At 41.9% G+C, this 18,757-nt stretch overlaps 1 protein-coding gene across 1 annotated transcript in view; it reads right to left on the bottom strand.

Moving 5' to 3' along the window:
- Nucleotides 1–10,653, bottom strand: part of ALOX5 (arachidonate 5-lipoxygenase) — a 54,522-nt gene extending 43,869 nt beyond the window's left edge. The window contains exon 1 of the mRNA XM_075841505.1: nucleotides 10,422–10,653. Within this exon, the coding sequence (XP_075697620.1) occupies nucleotides 10,422–10,571 (150 nt within the window). The 5' untranslated portion in view covers nucleotides 10,572–10,653. The remainder of the gene's footprint in view (nucleotides 1–10,421) is intronic.
- Nucleotides 10,654–18,757: the final 8,104 nt, after the last annotated feature.

The following is an 18,757-nucleotide window of genomic DNA, read 5'->3' as shown; positions in this document are numbered from 1 at the left end:
CCCTTCTTTCCAGAACTGTACACTTGCTGCCAGGTTCCTTTGAAAATAACAGCTGATCTCAGCAGCCTGACACCCTATGATCAGCTTATCATTGGGAGATCCATCTAAAAAGGGATTGTTCAATGCCATGTACCAATCAGTAAGAATTAATTTAGCAATTTTCTTCTTCATAAACTGTAATTTTTAAAGGCCATGTAAACCATTGAAAGTAATTTATTTATTTTTTTTATATAAAAATGTCAGTCGAGTTTGGTGCAAGTTTCAAATTAGTTTTTATTAAAAAAATCTTTTTACTTTTTAAGATACAGCTGCACTGTATCCTGTATACAGAGCAGCTATATCTTTCGCTCAATCCTGTACCCGTCAGGTCTGTGAGACTGGCGGCTTCAGTGAAGGCGGGTCCACACAGGATCCACCTGTTATCCATCACATCTAAGTTCATAACTTAGATGTGATAGATTACAGGTGGATCCTGCGTGTCAGAGACACGCAGAACCCGCTGACACTTAACCTGTCAGGTCTGCGGGACTGATGGATTCACGTCTTAGTGGAAGATACAGCTGCTCTGTATACAGGATAAAGAGGAGCTATATCTCAAAAAGTAATATAAACTAATTTGAAAGTTGCACCAAACAGACTGACTGACATTTTTATTAAAAAAATAAAAATAAAAAATCAATCACTTTCATAGGTTTACATAGCCTTTAAGGGACCAATCGCTGTTGAGCGCTTGTTATCATTTGGATTCAACCAATAATCTCACTGTTTAAATGGGCCTTTAAATACATATTGTAACTGTAGCAACACTAATTAAAGGGACACTCCAGGCAAAATTTTATACATTATGCTATGCCGAGTGGAGGGCCTGAGGGGTTGGTGCGTGGCACAGGGATTCTGAATTTCATTGAATCCCTTTGTCATGGACTGTCCACACAGGTCTTGCACAAGGCATAAAACAATGTATCAACAACAGTGTATATGTTTTGCTCAGACTGTTCCTTTAACACGTTCCTACCCTATGACATCATGAGAACTAAGTAGTGTAGTTCCCGCAAGTTGAGGTGATAGTACATCATGGGGCAGTTCCTGTGCCCGCTCTATCACTTGCGGGTGCTGACTGTCTTATACAGCCAACACCTCGCTCTAACGGTATGTTCACACGGTCTATTTTCGGCCGTTTTTCGGGGCATAAACGCCCAAAAACGGCCGAAGATTTGGAAGCAGAATGCCTCCAAACATCTGCCCATTGATTTCAATGGGAAAAACTGAGTTTTTTTACGCGGCCGTTTTTCCTGGGACATTTTTGGAGCCGTTTTTCGTAGACTCTATTGAAAAAAGCTCCAAAAACGACTGTAAAAAAACGCTGCGAAAAATACAGCGAAAATTGCAAGTAGCTTAAAAGAAGTCTGAAAATCATGAGCTGTTTTCCCCTGAAAACAGCTGAGTATTTTCAGACGTTTTTGACTCAGCATGTGAACATACCCTAAGATAGCTGGAATTGGAGATAACTCAGAATCCGGCTGTTTAACCCGTAAGATGCCGTGGTCAACAGCGACCGTGGTATCTAAGTGGTTTCAGTGACATAGGGCTCCCTCTGTCAGCCAATCTCCCATCCGAAACGCGATTGTTGGATGCCGATGGGCTGCTATGGCAGCCGGAGGCCTATCAATCACCCCAAGGTCTGACCTTTATTAGGCCCTGAAGTATTGCAGTGTATTATGTGAGCGATCAATTGATCACACAGTCTAATCTCTAGAAGGACTGCCATATTTTTTGTGACATAAAATGTTTGAAAATATTAATTAAGGAAACCCCCATTAAAAATGGTTTAATATGTCAAAAGAGAAAAGAAAGTACACATAATTGGTATCGCTGCATCCATAGCAACCTGAACTATAAAATGATCATGTTATTTTACCCGCAACGACGTAAAAATGCCAAAATTGCTGTTTTTGTAGTATGTCGTATATACCCCAAAATGGTACAAATTAAAACGTTAGCTTGTCCTGCAAAAAACAATCCCTTGCACAGCTCAGAGGACGGAAAACTAAGTTATCGCTCGCAGAGTATGGCAACACAAAAACAAATGATTTTTACAAAAAAATAAGTGTTTTTATTGTGCAAAAGTAGTAAAAGCATAAAGAAACTATACAAAATTGGTCTCGTTGTATTTGTACTGACCCGCAGAAATATAGTTAATAACTCCTTTATACCGCACTGTGAAAGCAATGCAACAAAAAATGCAACTCGTCCCATAAAAAACAAGCCCATATGTGCCTATGTTGATGGAAAAATAAAAAAAAGTGATTGTTTTTGGAATGCAATGACACAAAAACAAAAGACTTTCTAAAAAAAAATATGCTCTAAAAAATAAATGTATATTTGGAATCGTTGGAATCGCTCTGACCCCAGAGTAAAGTTAACATGTAATTTATACAATACGGTGAACATCGTAAAAAAAAAAAAAACATTGGCGAAATTTCAGTTTTTTTTCTACACTTCAAAAAACATATAAAAATTATACAATACAATATGTGCACCCCAAAATGGTTCCACTAAAAAATACAAGACCGCCCAACAAAAAAACAAGCTCTCATGAGGCAACGTCGACAGAAAATTAAAAAGGGGTTTACATCATAATGTTTTATGTTTTAATTTTAATATCAGAGCAATGTAGCAGCTTCATATTCTGTATCTCAGAGATCTTCGATTATCTACCAAACCCACTGTGGGACATTCAAATCATTTTTTTTCCCAACGATAAGAATGAAGCACGGAAGTTACATGACCTGTGGTTACTACCATTTTATCACACTATCATATATCCTGTAAACTTACTTCCTCAACCCAGAATAATGTTTTCATGTGGATCATTTTCTGCAGAGTAACTCGGAAAATATTGGTAAGTGTTAGGCTCTGTTCACAACTGCATCGGAGGCTCCGTTCAGTCAAATTTGATGGAAAAAATAGCACTTCTTTTCCCACCAAAAAGATGGACAACGCCTCGGAATTCAACAGACCCCATTGTAAGACAACGGCAAGTCAATGACAGATCTGTATTCTCAGACGGATCTGCTACAGGGGCCCCTAATGGAGTCTCCAACACAGATGTGAACGAGGCGTGAAATCGTGCATGTCAATGGAAATGTTCTTTTTTTTAATATTTTCATTTTGTATTGAGTTTCATTCATATGGTAGAGAACCAAAGTAGAATACTGTCACAAAACCTTTACAAAGCGGTGTTACACAAGTGAAGTACAGGACAAATGTCAGGCAGTATAGTCATTTCACAACACATACGGAGATTGAGCAACAAAAAAGTTTAACCAGATAGAAGTATAGGGACACTTCAGGGATATCATTGTTCCGAGACATAGGTTGTAAGTGGCGCTAGCGACATTTTAAGAGTCTGTAGGAAGGTATAGATATGTCATTCATAGATATGATACTGAAGAGTCATCCCTGTCAATACTGATACTGTTAGTAGTGAAATGTTCATAAATTTAATGGAACATCGGAAAACAATGCAAATAGTCGTCCAGCTGCGCCAAACGTGTCTCAACAGAGAAAAATTTATCTTCCAGTGGCAGAGTGTTCCGGCACTGGTACGGTATAAGTATCGGCTGCCATTTAGGGGTTGTTGGGATTTTCAATTATCCCATATACAGTCACACATATTTATATATTCAGTATATATATATATACATACTGTATATATAGATGCTACGTTCACTAAAGTGCTGGAGCCCTTTTATTCTGCGGATCGGCGGGATCCTCCTGAAAACTCCTTAGGCTAGAATCACACGAGCGTGTCTGTTTTGTGCGTGTAAAAAATGCAGCATTTTTCTTGCATTGCGGTTCCGTGTGTGCATCTGCATTTTTTACACGCGTATTTCATCCATACGTCACGCATTTTTTACATCAGCAAAAAAAAACTGAAGGAGGGTTTTTTTTCCCCTCATAATTTCTTTAGCACCTGTTGCGTGAATCACGGACAGCACACGGCTGACGTCCGTGTGCTGTCCGTTTTTTTCATGCACCCATTGACTTCAAAACGCACCAAAATAGGACATGCAGTGAGTGTCACGCAACGGACACATGCTGCGTGAAAAACAACGCATTTCTGAATAGCCCCATTGATTTTCATAGGTCCGTGTGGTGTCTGTGAAAAAAATGGGCAGTACACGGACGTGAAATACACTCGTGTGAATAAGGGCTTAAAGTGAACTACACAACCACACTGCACATAAAACTATGACTAAAGATAACAAGCCGCATCTCATCTGTAAAAAATGTACATGATTACTGACCACATGAAAGGAGTACGGACACAGCCATGCACCACTATCTGAGAATTTATTTTTATCGTCTTTTATAATTATCTCTTGTTTATTTTTCATGGAATATTTTTTTGTAGGTTGATAGCTACACTGCATTCTTCTAATCAGAGTACATATAAAATGTAAAATAAATATGTTTTCACGTAAAAGAACCAGTACAAGAACAGTGTTCATGAGGAAGAAAGAGTATTCCTTTTTCCATTTTATTTTTGTGATAATGAGGATGATATTTTTCTATTAAAACACAGGGTATTGTAGCTGAGTAGTGTAGTACCCACATATTGTAATAAGGTTGCTGTGTGGGTTATTGTTGGCCTGATCTTATTGGTTATTCAGCTGCCATGGGCATCGCTACAGTCATGGCAGCTTCTATGGGGCAATTCAAGAAATATTGTTTTTTTTTTGTGGGGGAGACTATGGTGACTTTCTGATGTCTAGCTCTACTATTTTTGTTCTCCTTTAAGTAGAACATCTAATATATGACACTTATCTTCATTCTTTGGTTGGTTCCAGCTTCTGACAACTGATGACCAATCCACCAGATAGGTCATCAGTACATGATCTGTAGGGTTCCGACACCCGAACCCCGCACAGATTAGCTGGTCCGGTGCCTCCGTGCACCGGACGCACAAGCCGGTAGCAGTTAGCTCCGGCCACGGAATAGCGGCCGAGCTGCAGTAAGGCAGCTCTGCTCCTATTCAAGAGAATAGGAGAAGACCTGCAGTTCTGCAGCAAGGCCACTATGCTATGTACGGGGCCAACTGCTTCCGGGCTCCGTACATAGCATTGTGTGCCACAACATCCGGGGCCCGCAGGCCACCGGAGCGGCTTATCTGTGCAGGGTCCAGGTGTCGGACCCGCACCGATGACATACTGATGACCTATCCAGGGGATATTAAAGGGATATTCCCATCTTAGACATTTATGGTATATCTGCAGGATATCCCATAAATGTCTGATGGATGCAGGTCCCAGGGACTCGTACCTATATTGAAAACGAGGGTTACCTGACCCCTGCTTCACCTGATGCATCGACTGCTGGCCGCAGATTCCAGGATTAGTGGGCACTCTCAATTCTGTTGTGTGAGACTTACGGAAACAGCCGAGCAGTGCTTGTTCAGCTGTTTCTGTAACTCCAAATGAACAGAATATTGTTCACACTCCTGAAACTTCAGTAAAGTTTCTCTGGGACTTACTCACAACACAGCGTGATCTCACGAGATCACGCTGTGCTGTGAGTACAGCTGAACATGAATGACAGCACAGCGTGATCTCGCGAGGACTTCTTATCAGTCGGTTAACTTAGGGCAGGTTCACACCTGCATTGGTTTTTCCGTTGGTCTGCTTCTTCAGAGGAGCAGAACAATGAAAACACTGGAAGCGCCAGTACCGTTATACAATGTAAACTGTTGTGGCGCGACGGAGCCCATTGACTTTAATAGGTTCTGTCAGGTTTCTGTTAGGGTGTCCGTGGTTTTTCCAGAAACAATAGCGCAGCATTCTGTTCTATTGTTTCTGGTATCTTTGGCTGGATCTGTAGCGGAGGCCCCTAACTGAGGCTCCAACGCAGATGTGAACAGGCCCTTATCCCTTCAGTGAAAGTATTAAGGAAAATATTTGTTGACTTGGATACTAAATCTATGTGTTTGTGGCAATATTATTGTTCTACATTCCTGTTAACTAGTAAAACAGATAAAACCTCTGTGCGGAATGGAATTTTTCCATAAAACCAGAATGTTCTTTGGTATACAGAAAATAAAAATAAATCCAAAGACTAAAAGATATTTACTTGTGGAAACATGATAAAATATCATTGGCAAACACAGATGAATATTTTTAGTTACTTTAGCTACTATCGGCTTTGCTGAGACGATTCATCTACAAGAAGAGTAACTTAGTGGATGCGTCAGGTCCCATCTATCTGAGGACAGTATAGGATAGCGAGGGAGACGCTGAGCTTGGGGATTTATAGTTTTCATTGATTCTGTATTGTCATGTAAAAACCGTTTAACCCCTTAATGACCAGCCTATTTTAAACCTTAATGACCAGGCCATTTTTTACGTTTTTCCATCGTCGCATTCCAAGAGCTATAACTTTTTTATTTTTGCATCGACATAGCTGTATAAGGTCTTGTTTTTTGCGGGACAAGTTGTATTTTTTTAATAGCACTATTTTGAGGTACATATTATTTATTGATTAACTTTTATGAACTTTTTTTTGGGGGGGGGGATTAGAAAAAAACCTGAAATTTCAACACTCTTTTTCGCGTCTTAAATCTACGCCGTTTACCGTGTGATATAAATAACACAATAACTTTATTCAGCGGGTTGTTATGATTGCAACGATACCAAATTTGTATAGTTTTTGTATGTTTTACTACTTACACAGTAAAAACGCTTTTTTTTCAAAATCATTCGTTTTTGTGTCTCCACCGTCTTTTTCCGCCGATGCAGTTGTATGAGGGCTTCTTTTTTGCGGGAAGACTTGTAGTTTTTATTGGTACCATTTTGGAGTAGATGCGACTTTTTGATCACTTTTTATCACATTTTTTTTAAGTCTGGATTCACAGAAAATAGCAATTTTTCCATAGTTTTTTCTTACATTTTTTACGGCGTTCACCGTGCGGGTTAAATAATGTTATAGATTTATAGTCGGGGTCGTTACGGACGCGATGATACCAAATATGTGTAACTTGTTTACTTTATTTTGGTTTTATAATAGTAAAGCATTTTGTAAGGGGAAAAGGTGGGTTTTTCATTTTTTTTCACATTTTTTTTTAAATTAACTTTATTAAACTTTTTTTTCACTTTTTTACTAGTCCCACTAGGGGACTTTAATATGCGATTCTCCGATCGCTATTATAATACACTGCAATACTTTTGTATTGCAGTGTATTACTTCTTGTCCGTTTAAAACAGACAGGCATCTGCTAGGTCATGCCTCCGGCATGATCTAGCAGGCATTCGCTCCAGGCAGACCTGGGGGCCTTTATTAGGCCCTTGGCTGCCATTGGAGACACAGACACTCGGCGATCGTATCGCCGGGTGTCGGAGCTCCCTCTCTCCAAAACCACTCAGATGCGGTGCACGCTATTACGCACAGCATCTGAGGGGTTAAACGGGTGAGATCGATACTAATATCGATCTCACACGGCAGAGCAGGGACGCCCCCAGCCCTCAGCTACATCTGGCAGCTGAGAGCAGGGAGATCTGACGGCTCCCTGCTCTGTTTACTCATCCTGATGCAGTGCCGTAAAAAGGCATATGCATCAGAATAAAGCCCGTTAGTGGCCGCCGTTAAAAGGCGTATTGACGGTCACTAACGGGTTAAATGCTAGCAGAACTTATAAAGAAAGCCTGTGAGTCCTGCTCCCCCGCCCACACACAGTGATTGACAGCTCTATATATAAACTTGGGCCCCATGCACACAACCGTATATTTGAACCTTAATTACGGACCCATTCACTTCTATTGGCCACGGACACCTTTCTGTATTTTTACTGATGGGTGTCCGTGCTGAAAAAATGATAGAACCTGTCCTATTCTTGTGCGTAATTACGGCAAGGACTCTCCCATAGAAGCCTATGGTCGCTTCCGTAAATCCAAACGGCTACTGATGTACATCCATATACCGTCTGTATTTACGGAAGTGTTGCTATGCAACATGTTGGTGACATCATTTGCAGCCTCCCTGTTTTTTTACGGATTAAATACGACGGCAATATGGACCGTGTTCACGGACACCCTTCCGTATATACGGATGAATTACGAATGACTAGAGATCCATATTCACGGACAGTATTTACGGATAAATGAAAATACGGTCGTGTGCATGGGGCCTAATTCAGCAGAAGCGGTCAATAAATGGAGAAAACAAGCATAAACAGTCCCATGAGAACCGGTAATATGTGGATGATTTGTTGCCAAAATTTCTGAATGAAGTTTGTAAGAATCCATTCACATGCTGCAGAACAACCTTAAAAAACAACCCCATTCAGACGTATGTAGATGATTGACTGTGAACATAGTCCTACAAAGACTAGTGCAGACAGATGGGTAACCTAAAGCTTCTGGGTAGCAATGCAAAATCTGGGCCCACCACCTACCATGTGCCAAAAAAAGTTTGTGTCTTTTAATGTGGCAGATGGGCATTCAACCCCCTAAAGCACCAAGGCCCAGGTGTGACTGCTACCGCTACACCCTCTATGCCAACTAACGCAGAAATTAAGTTGGGCAGTTAATCACAGCAACCAATCTTTTCTTACTTTTCTCTATGTGCTAGAACCGTGACAGCAGGAATATAAATGGCCGCTATGGGAAACGATTCCACTTTTTGCACTTATACATGAGGCCAGCAGGTTACAGTATAAATAATGTTACAATAAACTAGACTTTTTCAAATGTACATGAAATGCTTTAACCCCGTATAAACTGTGTCGGCAAGAAACAGTTCACGCCTGTAAAGATGATCAGAGCAAAGGTTTATCATGTGCACAACATTTGCATATTGGGATCATTTGCCTAGATATATTAAAAATGTTTGTATTCTATGAACAAACTGATCAACAGTGTCACCCTATGTATGTGTACTGTCATTGTCATAAAAAGTAAAAATAGCATGGAAATCATATCAGTTTAGGGGCTTATCAAGCATATGCAAAGTACTTTAGAAACATAGATAAAAAACCACTAGAAGCCATTTGTGATATGAAAATTGCAAAAGTACAGCACAATGTTTCCATTTTTATAGATGTCAACCTAGAAGGATGGCCTACGAGGGAACGGAGTACTGATACTCAGCGTGCTGCCGCAGAGCGTCAGCTTATTTTGACTGACAGGGGGGTGGCTTAGAGAGAGTGGGATAGTACAGCACTTCCCTAATAATGTCAGAGTCCACATATTATATCATTATACAGTATATAGGTTGTGGCAAAAGTCGTAACCGAAAGGATTTGATGGATCAATATTAATCAGTTTTTTATCTGTTCAATAAGGATCTGTTTTTGACAGGATCTAAAAACAGCATGCTACTTTCTCAATATAGAAACAGATCTAAACATATTTAAAAAACATATTTTATGCATCAGTTATCCAATCAGTTTAGATCAGTTCAACATAAAAACAGAAAGCAATATGACACTCGTGTGAACATACCCTGGTGAAGTGCTCAAAAGTAACATCTTAGGGTATGTTCACACGGCGGGGGTCCGTAACGGCTGAAATTACGGGGATGTTTCAGCCTGAAAACATCCCCGTAATTTCAGCCGTACCGGCATGTGCGGGCGCTTGAACGCCGCGTCAATTACGGCCGTAATTAGCGCTGCTATTCATTGGAGTCAATGAATAGCGGCTCCAATTACGGCCAAAGAAGTGACAGGTCACTTCTTTGACGCGGGCGTCTATTTGCGCGCCGTCATTTGACAGCGGCGCGTAAATATACGCCTCGTGTGAACAGACAAACGTCTGCCCATTGCTTTCAATGGGCAGATGTTTGTCAGCGCTATTGAGGCGCTATTTTCAGACGTAATTCGGGGCAAAAACGCCCGAATTACGTCCGTAAATAGGCCGTGTGAACATACCCTTACAGTGCCCAAATAAGCATCCCATACAAAAATGTCGCCATACAGTGTCTGCAATACAGCACCCAAAGTGCTATATAGGTCCCAAATAATACTTCTATACAGTGCATAACTTCTACCACCATGCCTGCTGAAATAACAGCGCCATGCATACTCACACACTGAAATATGGGGGTTTGCTTTGCATGGTTTCCACACTGGAAAGATGGTGATTATTACTACATTGAGGTCGGATCACACACACAATTTTGATGATGTTTTTGGGGCAGGAAAGTTATAAATACAAGACTGGTTACATTTTTTTTTTGTGTCCACTCCTGTTTGCCTCAAAAAATGTAGCCAAAAACGGACCCAAAAACGGCATCAAAACTGTGTATATCTGTGTGTGGTATGTATGGTGTGTGTGTGGTGTGTATGGTGTGTGTGCGTGTGTGTGTGCGTGTGCGTGTGCGTGTGCATGTGTGTGTGTCGTCTATGCATGTATGAGATTAGCCATACTTACCGCCCCCCTCTCAAAATCATTGTAGAAAGGTTTATCCAGCAGATTCTTTTCACTGTAGCCTTCTGACCCAACTAGTGTTATATAGATATAATCATCTGTGCCAGCAAACCACTGACTGCCTGTAGCCACCGTGATGGTGTAGGAAGGCATCTTGGGGTACCAAGGAGATAACTGTATGCCTTAGAGATCAGCCTTGCAGGAGCTGTCAGGTTATATCTAGAGACAGACAGATGGTTATATTTTGAGCAGACTCCCCCAGTTGCTGAGCCCTCCCTTTATATTTTCACTGAATGCTCTCCTTACCCAGTGGTTTTGACTTTTTACTTCCCTTTTGTTGCAATGGCTTCTGTGCTGTATTCATGAAGGTGTTCTTATCTCTGGCTTACGGTTAGGGATTTTATAACCCTGCTAGGTACAGTAGACCTTTTTATGTCATTTACTTACTTTTTTGTCTACTTTTCCCGGGCATCAGTACTACTCAGTATTATCACAATCATGAAGAGTTTTACAATACTTGTTTTTTTTAGTACAGCTGTTTTAGTTGCACCAAGTACAATTTTGCAGTTTATATATAGATATAGGGTATGTCCACACTTAGCGTAAATACTGCAGATTATATGCAACGGGTTTCGTTGCGGAAAATCTGCAGCGTAATACAGTAGCAGCAGAATGGATGACATTTAAACAAATCTCATCCACACGCTGCGTAAAAAAACAGCCGAAAAAACATTCATAAATTGACCTGTTGTACTTTTTTTTTTATATCCGCAGCATGTCAATTTATGCTGCGGAAACTCTGGTTTTCTGTTGTGGGTTTTCCCCATTGAATTCAATGCAGAGGTAAAACCAGCAACAAATAGCATATGTTGCGATTTTTGCAGCAGAAAATCTGCGTTTCCCCCGCAAAAGTTGGAAAAAAGCTTATACTTATACTTGTCCAGAATTCTATACTTCTGCATCCAGCCCGGCCTCCAGGGATGACGTTTCACAGGCTGCAGTGGTCACATGGGATGAAACGTCATCCTAGGAGGCCGGGTTGCAGGACGTCAGAGGGACGCGTCACCGTGGCTAAGGGAAGTGTAAGCTTTTTCTTTACCTGCTATTTTCCACAGCGGACATTCCGGCCGAAAAGCTGCACCACAATTTGCTGCGATCTTTCGGCCGGAATTCCCTGCGTGGACCGGGGCGAATACGCTGTGTGCTTATATGTGGACATACCCATACTGTGCATAAAACGTTTAGGCTGGATTCACACGAGCACATTACGTCCGTAATGGACGGAACGTATTTCGGCCGCAAGTCCCAGTCCGAACACACTGCAGGGAGCCGGGCTCCTAGCATCATAGTTATGTACGACGCTAGGAGTCCCTGCCTCTCCGTGGAACTACTGTCCCGTACTGAAAACATGATTACAGTACGGGACAGTTGTCCTGCAGCGAGGCAGGGACTCCTAGCATCGTACATAACTATGATGCTAGGAGCCCGGCTCCCTGCAGTGTGTTCGGTCCGGGACTTGCGGCCGAAATACGTTCCGTCCATTACGCATGTAATGTGCTCGTGTGAATCCAGCCGTAGAGACAATAGATTGTCTAACTTATCTTGGACCGATCCAGAGTAAACCCCTCAAGGACCCGACCTAGTTTAACTCTGTTTTTTTTTCTTTTTTTATCTCCACATTCTGAAATTCGCATGAGGGCTCGTTTTTGCAGGACCACTTGTGTTCTTTAATGCCACTAATTTGGGGTACATATAAAAGACTGCATAGCTTTTATTAGTTTGATTTCAATGGTGACGGATCCGGTGCCAATGGTTTCCATTTGCCTCAGTTGTGCAAGGGCTCCATCGTTTTGACGGAAGCAATACCGTAGTCGACTACACTATTTATTCCATCAAAATGACGGAACCCTAGCACAACTGAGAGAAATGGAAACCATTGGCACCGGATCCGTCACCATTGAACTCAATGGTGCTGGAAACGGAAACCTATGGTTTCCATTTGTGTCAGTCAGGGCTCCGTTCTGACGAAAACCTCAGACAGAACGTCGGAATAGAGCCCTGACGCAGATGTGACCAAAGCCTAACACCCAGCATTACCTGCATGTGACTAAACCTAAATGGAGGGCGTGCCGGGTTGATGCACTTGATTAATGGCAGGTGAGGCAGAGCTGCAGCCAAACAAAGGATATTCATCTACCTTTTGTATGATTTGGTTATGTGTATATAAATTGTAAGATATTTTTCACTTTAATAGGAGACATGTCTGAAGTTTTTTGACTGTTTAGTTAGCCTTTAAAACAAGGGATAATACCACATATTGATCACTATACAAAGATAATAAGCAGACAATCACTCAAAATCATGGACTGACCTGGGTTAGACATGTCCGTAGTAACTTCTGTTCGTCCACCACCTCACCTTAGTACGAATTTATTCAATACTGTGTTTTTATCATGAACTTTGCATGGTACTGAACTGCAGTACTAGGTACACAGAATAACTCTATGTACAGTGCTGTGTTCGTGTAAATAATAAAGGGGTCTATTTTGCTGCTTGGTGGAAGTCCCAGGAGTCCGACGCACACCAATGAAATATTGATGGCCTATTTTATGGATAGGCCATATATATTAACCCCTTAAGGACGCAGCCTAGTTTGGGCCTTAAGGCTCAGAGCCCATTTTTTAAATCTGACATATTTCACTTTATGTGGTAATAACGTCGGAATGCTTAAACCTATCCAAGCGATTCCGAGATTGTTTTCTCGTGACACTTTGGGCTTCATGTTCGTGGTAAAATTTGGTCGATATATTCAGTCTTTATTTGAGAAAAATTGCAAAATTTAGAGAAAATTTAGAAAAAATAGCATTTTTCAGAATTTAAATGCATCTGCTTGAAAAACAGACGGTTATACCACCCACAATGGTCACTAGTTCACATTTCCCATATGTCTACTTTAGATTGGCATCGTTTTTTGAACATTATTTTATTTTTCTTGGACGTTACAAGGCTTAGAACATAAACAGCAATTTCTCATATTTTTAAGAAAATTTCAAAAGCCTTTTTTTTAAGGTACCTGTTTTTAAGTGGCTTTGAGGGGCCTATGTATTAGAAACCCCCATAAAGCACCCCATTTTAAAAACTAGACCCCTCAAAGTATTCAAAACAGCAGTTATAAAGTTTTTTAACCCTTCAGGCATTTCACAGGAATTAAAGCAAAGTGGAGGTGAAATTTGCAAATTTCGTTTTTATTTCTGAATTTCAATTTTATTCTATTTTTTTTCTGTAACAAAGAAGGTTTTACCAGAGAAACACTACTAAATATGTATTGTCCAGATTCTTCAGTTTTTAGAAATGTCCCACATGTGGCTCTAGTGCGCTCGTGGACTAAAACACAAGCCCCAGAAGCAAAGAAGCACCTAGTGCATTTTGGTGGTGCTTTTTTATTAGCATATATTTTAGGCAGCATGCCAGGTTTGGAGAGGTGTTGAGGTGCCAAAACAGTAGGAATCCCCCAAAACTGACCCCATTTTGGAAACTGCACCCCTCAAGGAATTAATTTATGGTTATTGTTACCATTTTGACCCCGTAGTTTTTTCACAGCGCGTATTTGAATTGGGCTGTGAAATTAAAAGAATGACAATTTTTCCAATAAGATGTCATTTTTGATCAGAATTTCTTATTTTCACAGGGAACAAAATGCCCCATTTTGTTGCCCAATTTGTCCTGAGTGCGGCAATACCCCATTTGTGGTGATAAACTGCTGTTTGGGCCCATGGGAGGCCTCAGAAGGAAAGGAGCGCTATGTGTTTGTTGGAGTCCAGATTTTGCTGGATTGGTTTTCGGGTGCCATGTCGCATTTGCAGAGCCTCAGAGGTATCAAAGCAATGGAAACCCACCAAAAGTGACCCCATTTTGGAAACAAAACCCCTCAAGGAATTTATTTATGGGTGTTGTGACCATTTAGACCCCAGAGTTTTTTCACAGAACTTATTTGAATTGGGCTGTGAATTTAAAAAAAAAAACTTTTTTCCAATAAGATGTAGTTTTGGCTCAAAATGTCTTATTTTCACAACGAATAAAATACCCCATTTTGTTGCCAAATTTGTCCTGAGTGCGGCAATACCCTATTTGTGGCCATAAACTGCCGTTTGGGCCCATGGGAGGTATTAGAAGGAAAGGAGCGCTAAGTGTTCTTTGGAGCCCAGATTTTGCTGGATTGGTTTTCGGGTGCCATGTCGCATTTGCAGAGCCCCAAAGGTATCAAAGCAATGGAAACCCACCAGAAGTGACCCCATTTTGGAAACTACAGCCCTCAAGGAATTCATTTATGGGTGTTGTGACCATTTAGACTCCACAGTTTTTTCACAGAATTTATTTGAATTGGGCTGTGAATTCAAAAAAATGTAATTTTTTCCAATAAGATGTAGTTTTGGCTCAAAATTTCTTATTTTCACAAGGAATAAAATACCGCATTTTGTTGCCCAATTTGTCCTGAGTGTGGCAATACCCTATTTGTGGTGATAAACTGCCGTTTGGGCCCATGGGAGGGCTCAGAAGGAAAGGACCACCATGTGGCCTACTGGGAATTTTCTGGTGCTAAGTCGTGTGTGCAGAAGCCCCTGAGGTATCAGTACAGTTGAAACCCCCGAGAAGTGACCCCGTTTTAAAAACGACACCCCTTAAGGAATTCATCTAGAGGTGTAGTGAGCATTTTGACCCCACAGGTATTGTGTAAAAGATAATGTGCAGCAGTTGGTGCAGAGTGAAATTTGCAATTTTCTATACATATATGCCAATTCAGTGTCCGATATATTGTGCCCAGCATGCGCCACCGGAGATATACACCTCATAAACTGTAATGTTGGCTCTCCCGGGTACGGCAATACCCTACATGTGGCTGTTATCAGCTGCCTGGGCACGCAGCAGGGCTCAGAGGGGAAAGATGAGGAGGGGTAAGCTGTGCGAAGTGGATCAGAGCGAGTAAAACTGGGGTAAATTAAAAATAAAGGGATGGATGATAAATTTGAAAACACTCTTTCATACAGAGCTCTGGTTTTTCGGGACACGCGTCACATTGATATATTGTGTCCTTCCTTATCCCCCTCTTATAGCAGACTCTGCACCTCTTTTGACTTTTTCCCTTCTTGCCAGTTTGGGGAACTTCCCCTAAAAAGTGTTGCCCTGGTACGATGCCTGTGGCCCCGCTTCCAGAAGTACTGTAAGGCTTCAGGACTTGATCTGACAAGTCCACCCCTCCCATGTACCTATTGTAGTCCAGGATGCAGTCTAGTTTGGGGGTCCCTGTACTGGTACCTTGTACAGGTACATGGGTACTGGTGTGGCATCTCCCTGGTCTTGTACTTGACCCACAATATGTTGCTGCTAGATTGTGCCCTGCTCTCACCCCTTCTGAGTGTTTGCCCAAGCAGAGTCGTAGGGAGGCCTCTCAGGTTTCTTCTAGCAGTGCCGCATGCCGCAGGACTTCTGGAAGCGAGGCAGTTGAAGAGTGGGACGCTGGTATAAAAATTATCCAGGTAGAGGTGGTAACCCTGGTCCAGCAGTGGGTGCACCAAATCCCACACAATTTTTGTATTAACTCCCAGAAAGGGGGGGCATTCTGGGGGCTGAGAACTGGTGTCCTTCCCTTCATATATCCTAAATTTGTAGGTATACCCTGATGCACTCTCGCAGCTTATACATCTTCACGCCATACCTTGCCCTCTTACCCGGCAGGTACTCGCGGAATTGAAGCCTCCCTTTCAAATGTACCAGGGATTCATCTATAGAAATACACTTCTCGGGGGTGAATGCTTGGGAAAACCGGGCACTGAAATGGTCTAATAGGGGTCTCCGTTTATACAAACGGTCAAAACTGGGGTCATCTCGGGGTGGGCACGGCTCATTATCAGTATAATGTAAGAAGCGAAGTATTGCCTCATTTTTATTTTATTTTTTAGTTTCCAGCTCAGTTCTGAAGTTGCTTTGAGGGGCCAATATATTAGACACCCTTATCAAACACCCCATTTCAGAAACTAGACCCCTCAAAGTATTCACAACAGCATTTAAAAAGTTTATTAACCCTTTAGGCGTTTCACAGGAATTTAGAGCAAAGTAGAGGTGACATTTAATTAATTTAATTTATTAGGCACCATGTCCGGTTTGAAGAGGTCTTGTGGTGCTAAAACAGTGGAAACCACCCAAAAGTGACCCTTTTTGGAAACTAGAGACCTTGAGGAATCCATTGTAGTTTTCTTGGGGTGCATGCGACTTTTTGATCAGTTTTTATTCTAATTTTAGGTGGCGTGGTGACTAAAAAAACAGCAATTCTACTATTGTTTTTTATTCAATTTTTTTTACAGCGTTCACCGTGCGCTATAAATGACATATTCACTTTATTCTGCGGGGCGATACGATTACGGCGATACCAGATGTTTATAGTTTTATTTTATGTCTTGTGGCGTTTGCACAATAAAATACATTTTGTAAAATATAATTAATTTTTTGTGTTACCTTATTCTAAGAGCCATAACTGTTTTATTTTTCCATCAGGAAAGTCGTGCGAGGACTTATTTTTTGCGTAACGAACTGTAGTTTTGATCAGTACCATTTTTAGGTACATGCGACTTTTTGATCTCTTTTTATTCCATTTTTTGGGAGGTGAAGTGACCAAACAATTGTGATTGTGGTACGGTTTATTATTATTTTCTCTTACGGCGTTCACCGCGCGGGATAAATAACGACATCGTTTCGTAGTTCAGGCCGTTACGGACGCGGCGATACCAATTATGTATAGTTTATTTGTTTATTTATATATTTTTATTAATAATAAAGAACTGATAAGGGAAAAAGGGGGACTTTTACTTTTATTACATTTAAATCTTTTATTTTCTTATTTTTACACAACTTTTTTTTACTTTTTTACACTTTTTTTACTTTGTCCCACTAGGGGACATGAGGGCAGGAGGCTCTGATCGCTATTCTAATACACTGCACTACATGCCTAGTGCAGTGTATTAGAGCTGTCAGCTGTTCGCTGACAGCAAGCATAGTGGGTCCTGATTTTGTCGGGACCCACTAGGCTTCCGTCGATGGCGTAGCCAGAGTCCATTGTTAGGATTCTGGTTGCCATAGTAGCCATCACGGCCCGCTATCGTGTAGCAGGCCGGCGATGGCAGCTTAACCCCTAAGAAGCCGCGATCGCTATTGAACGCGGCTTCTAATGGGTTAATCGGCGGGGACCACCGCGATCGGTCCCTGCACACTAAGCTGTGATAGCCTGCTGTCGGAAACAGCAGGTATCACAGCTCAGACACGCGCCGGGATTAAATGGCGCCGTGTTTACTCAGGTCAGTAATAGTACTGACCTGAGCGCGAACGTTCTACTTAGCAGGACGTACTATTACTGACCTGAGCGCGAAGGGGTTAAAGTCCCAGGAACCCCCTTTAAGGCATGAATAAGGCTTCCAAGCTAGCAGTCTCGGGTTAGTAGAAAAGAGAGTCCTTAAAAAGGAGGAAAGCCTAGAGAATTGGTTGAAAGTCCCAGATTCGTTACTATTTTTATATCAACATTAATAAGCGAAATAGGCCTATAATTCTGACAACAGGAGGGGTCTTTTCCTGGTTCTGGGATCACTGAAATATAAGCTTTGAGTGCTTCGGGGCCAGGAGACCCTCTGTCGCGATCCGTGGGTATGTGGACCCAATGGGCCGTACAGCCGTAGCGGGATAGCAGCTGACCAACAGAGTACCAAGTCAAGTTATAAATAGTCCAAGTACAAGGGTACCTGTAGTGGTTCAGACAGTAGCAACGGCTAGGCACAGATGGGACCTTGACAGCAGATACCAGACGTGGTGTAACACAGCAGGCGGAACCGGTGGCACAACACAGTTTTAAGGCAGGTTTAAGGCACAGAAACAAATAACACGGGATACATGGTACGGGTAGCAGGGCATGGGAACAACGGGAACAGGATAACACTAAGGGACCATTTGCAAGATTAACATAGGAAAACACAACAACGCTAAGGCAATGAGCAAAGGGGCAGGGCCCTTCTTATAGTCCATGGTGATCATGGGCTAATTAGTGATAATTCCTATGTGCGTGAGCTGGCCCTTTAAGGCCGGGCACGAGCGTGCGCACGCACCATATGGGACACAGCGGATCAGAGCGGAAGTGAGCGCTGGCGTCTCCTGGGGAGGAGATGCGGGCCAGCGCTCACAGATCCATGGCTGCGGCCGCCGGGAGGTGAGTAATCCTGACGATCCGCGGCCATGGACGCTACACCCTCCCCTCGGCCACTTTTATACGGCAGGCTGCTAGCACTCTTATAATTCATAAA

This window comes from Rhinoderma darwinii, chromosome 11 (assembly GCF_050947455.1).
Source record: "Rhinoderma darwinii isolate aRhiDar2 chromosome 11, aRhiDar2.hap1, whole genome shotgun sequence".
NCBI classification, from domain to species: Eukaryota; Metazoa; Chordata; class Amphibia; order Anura; family Rhinodermatidae; genus Rhinoderma; species Rhinoderma darwinii.
Note: the sequence above shows the minus strand (reverse complement) of the source record. Positions and strands in the feature narration are given on the sequence as shown.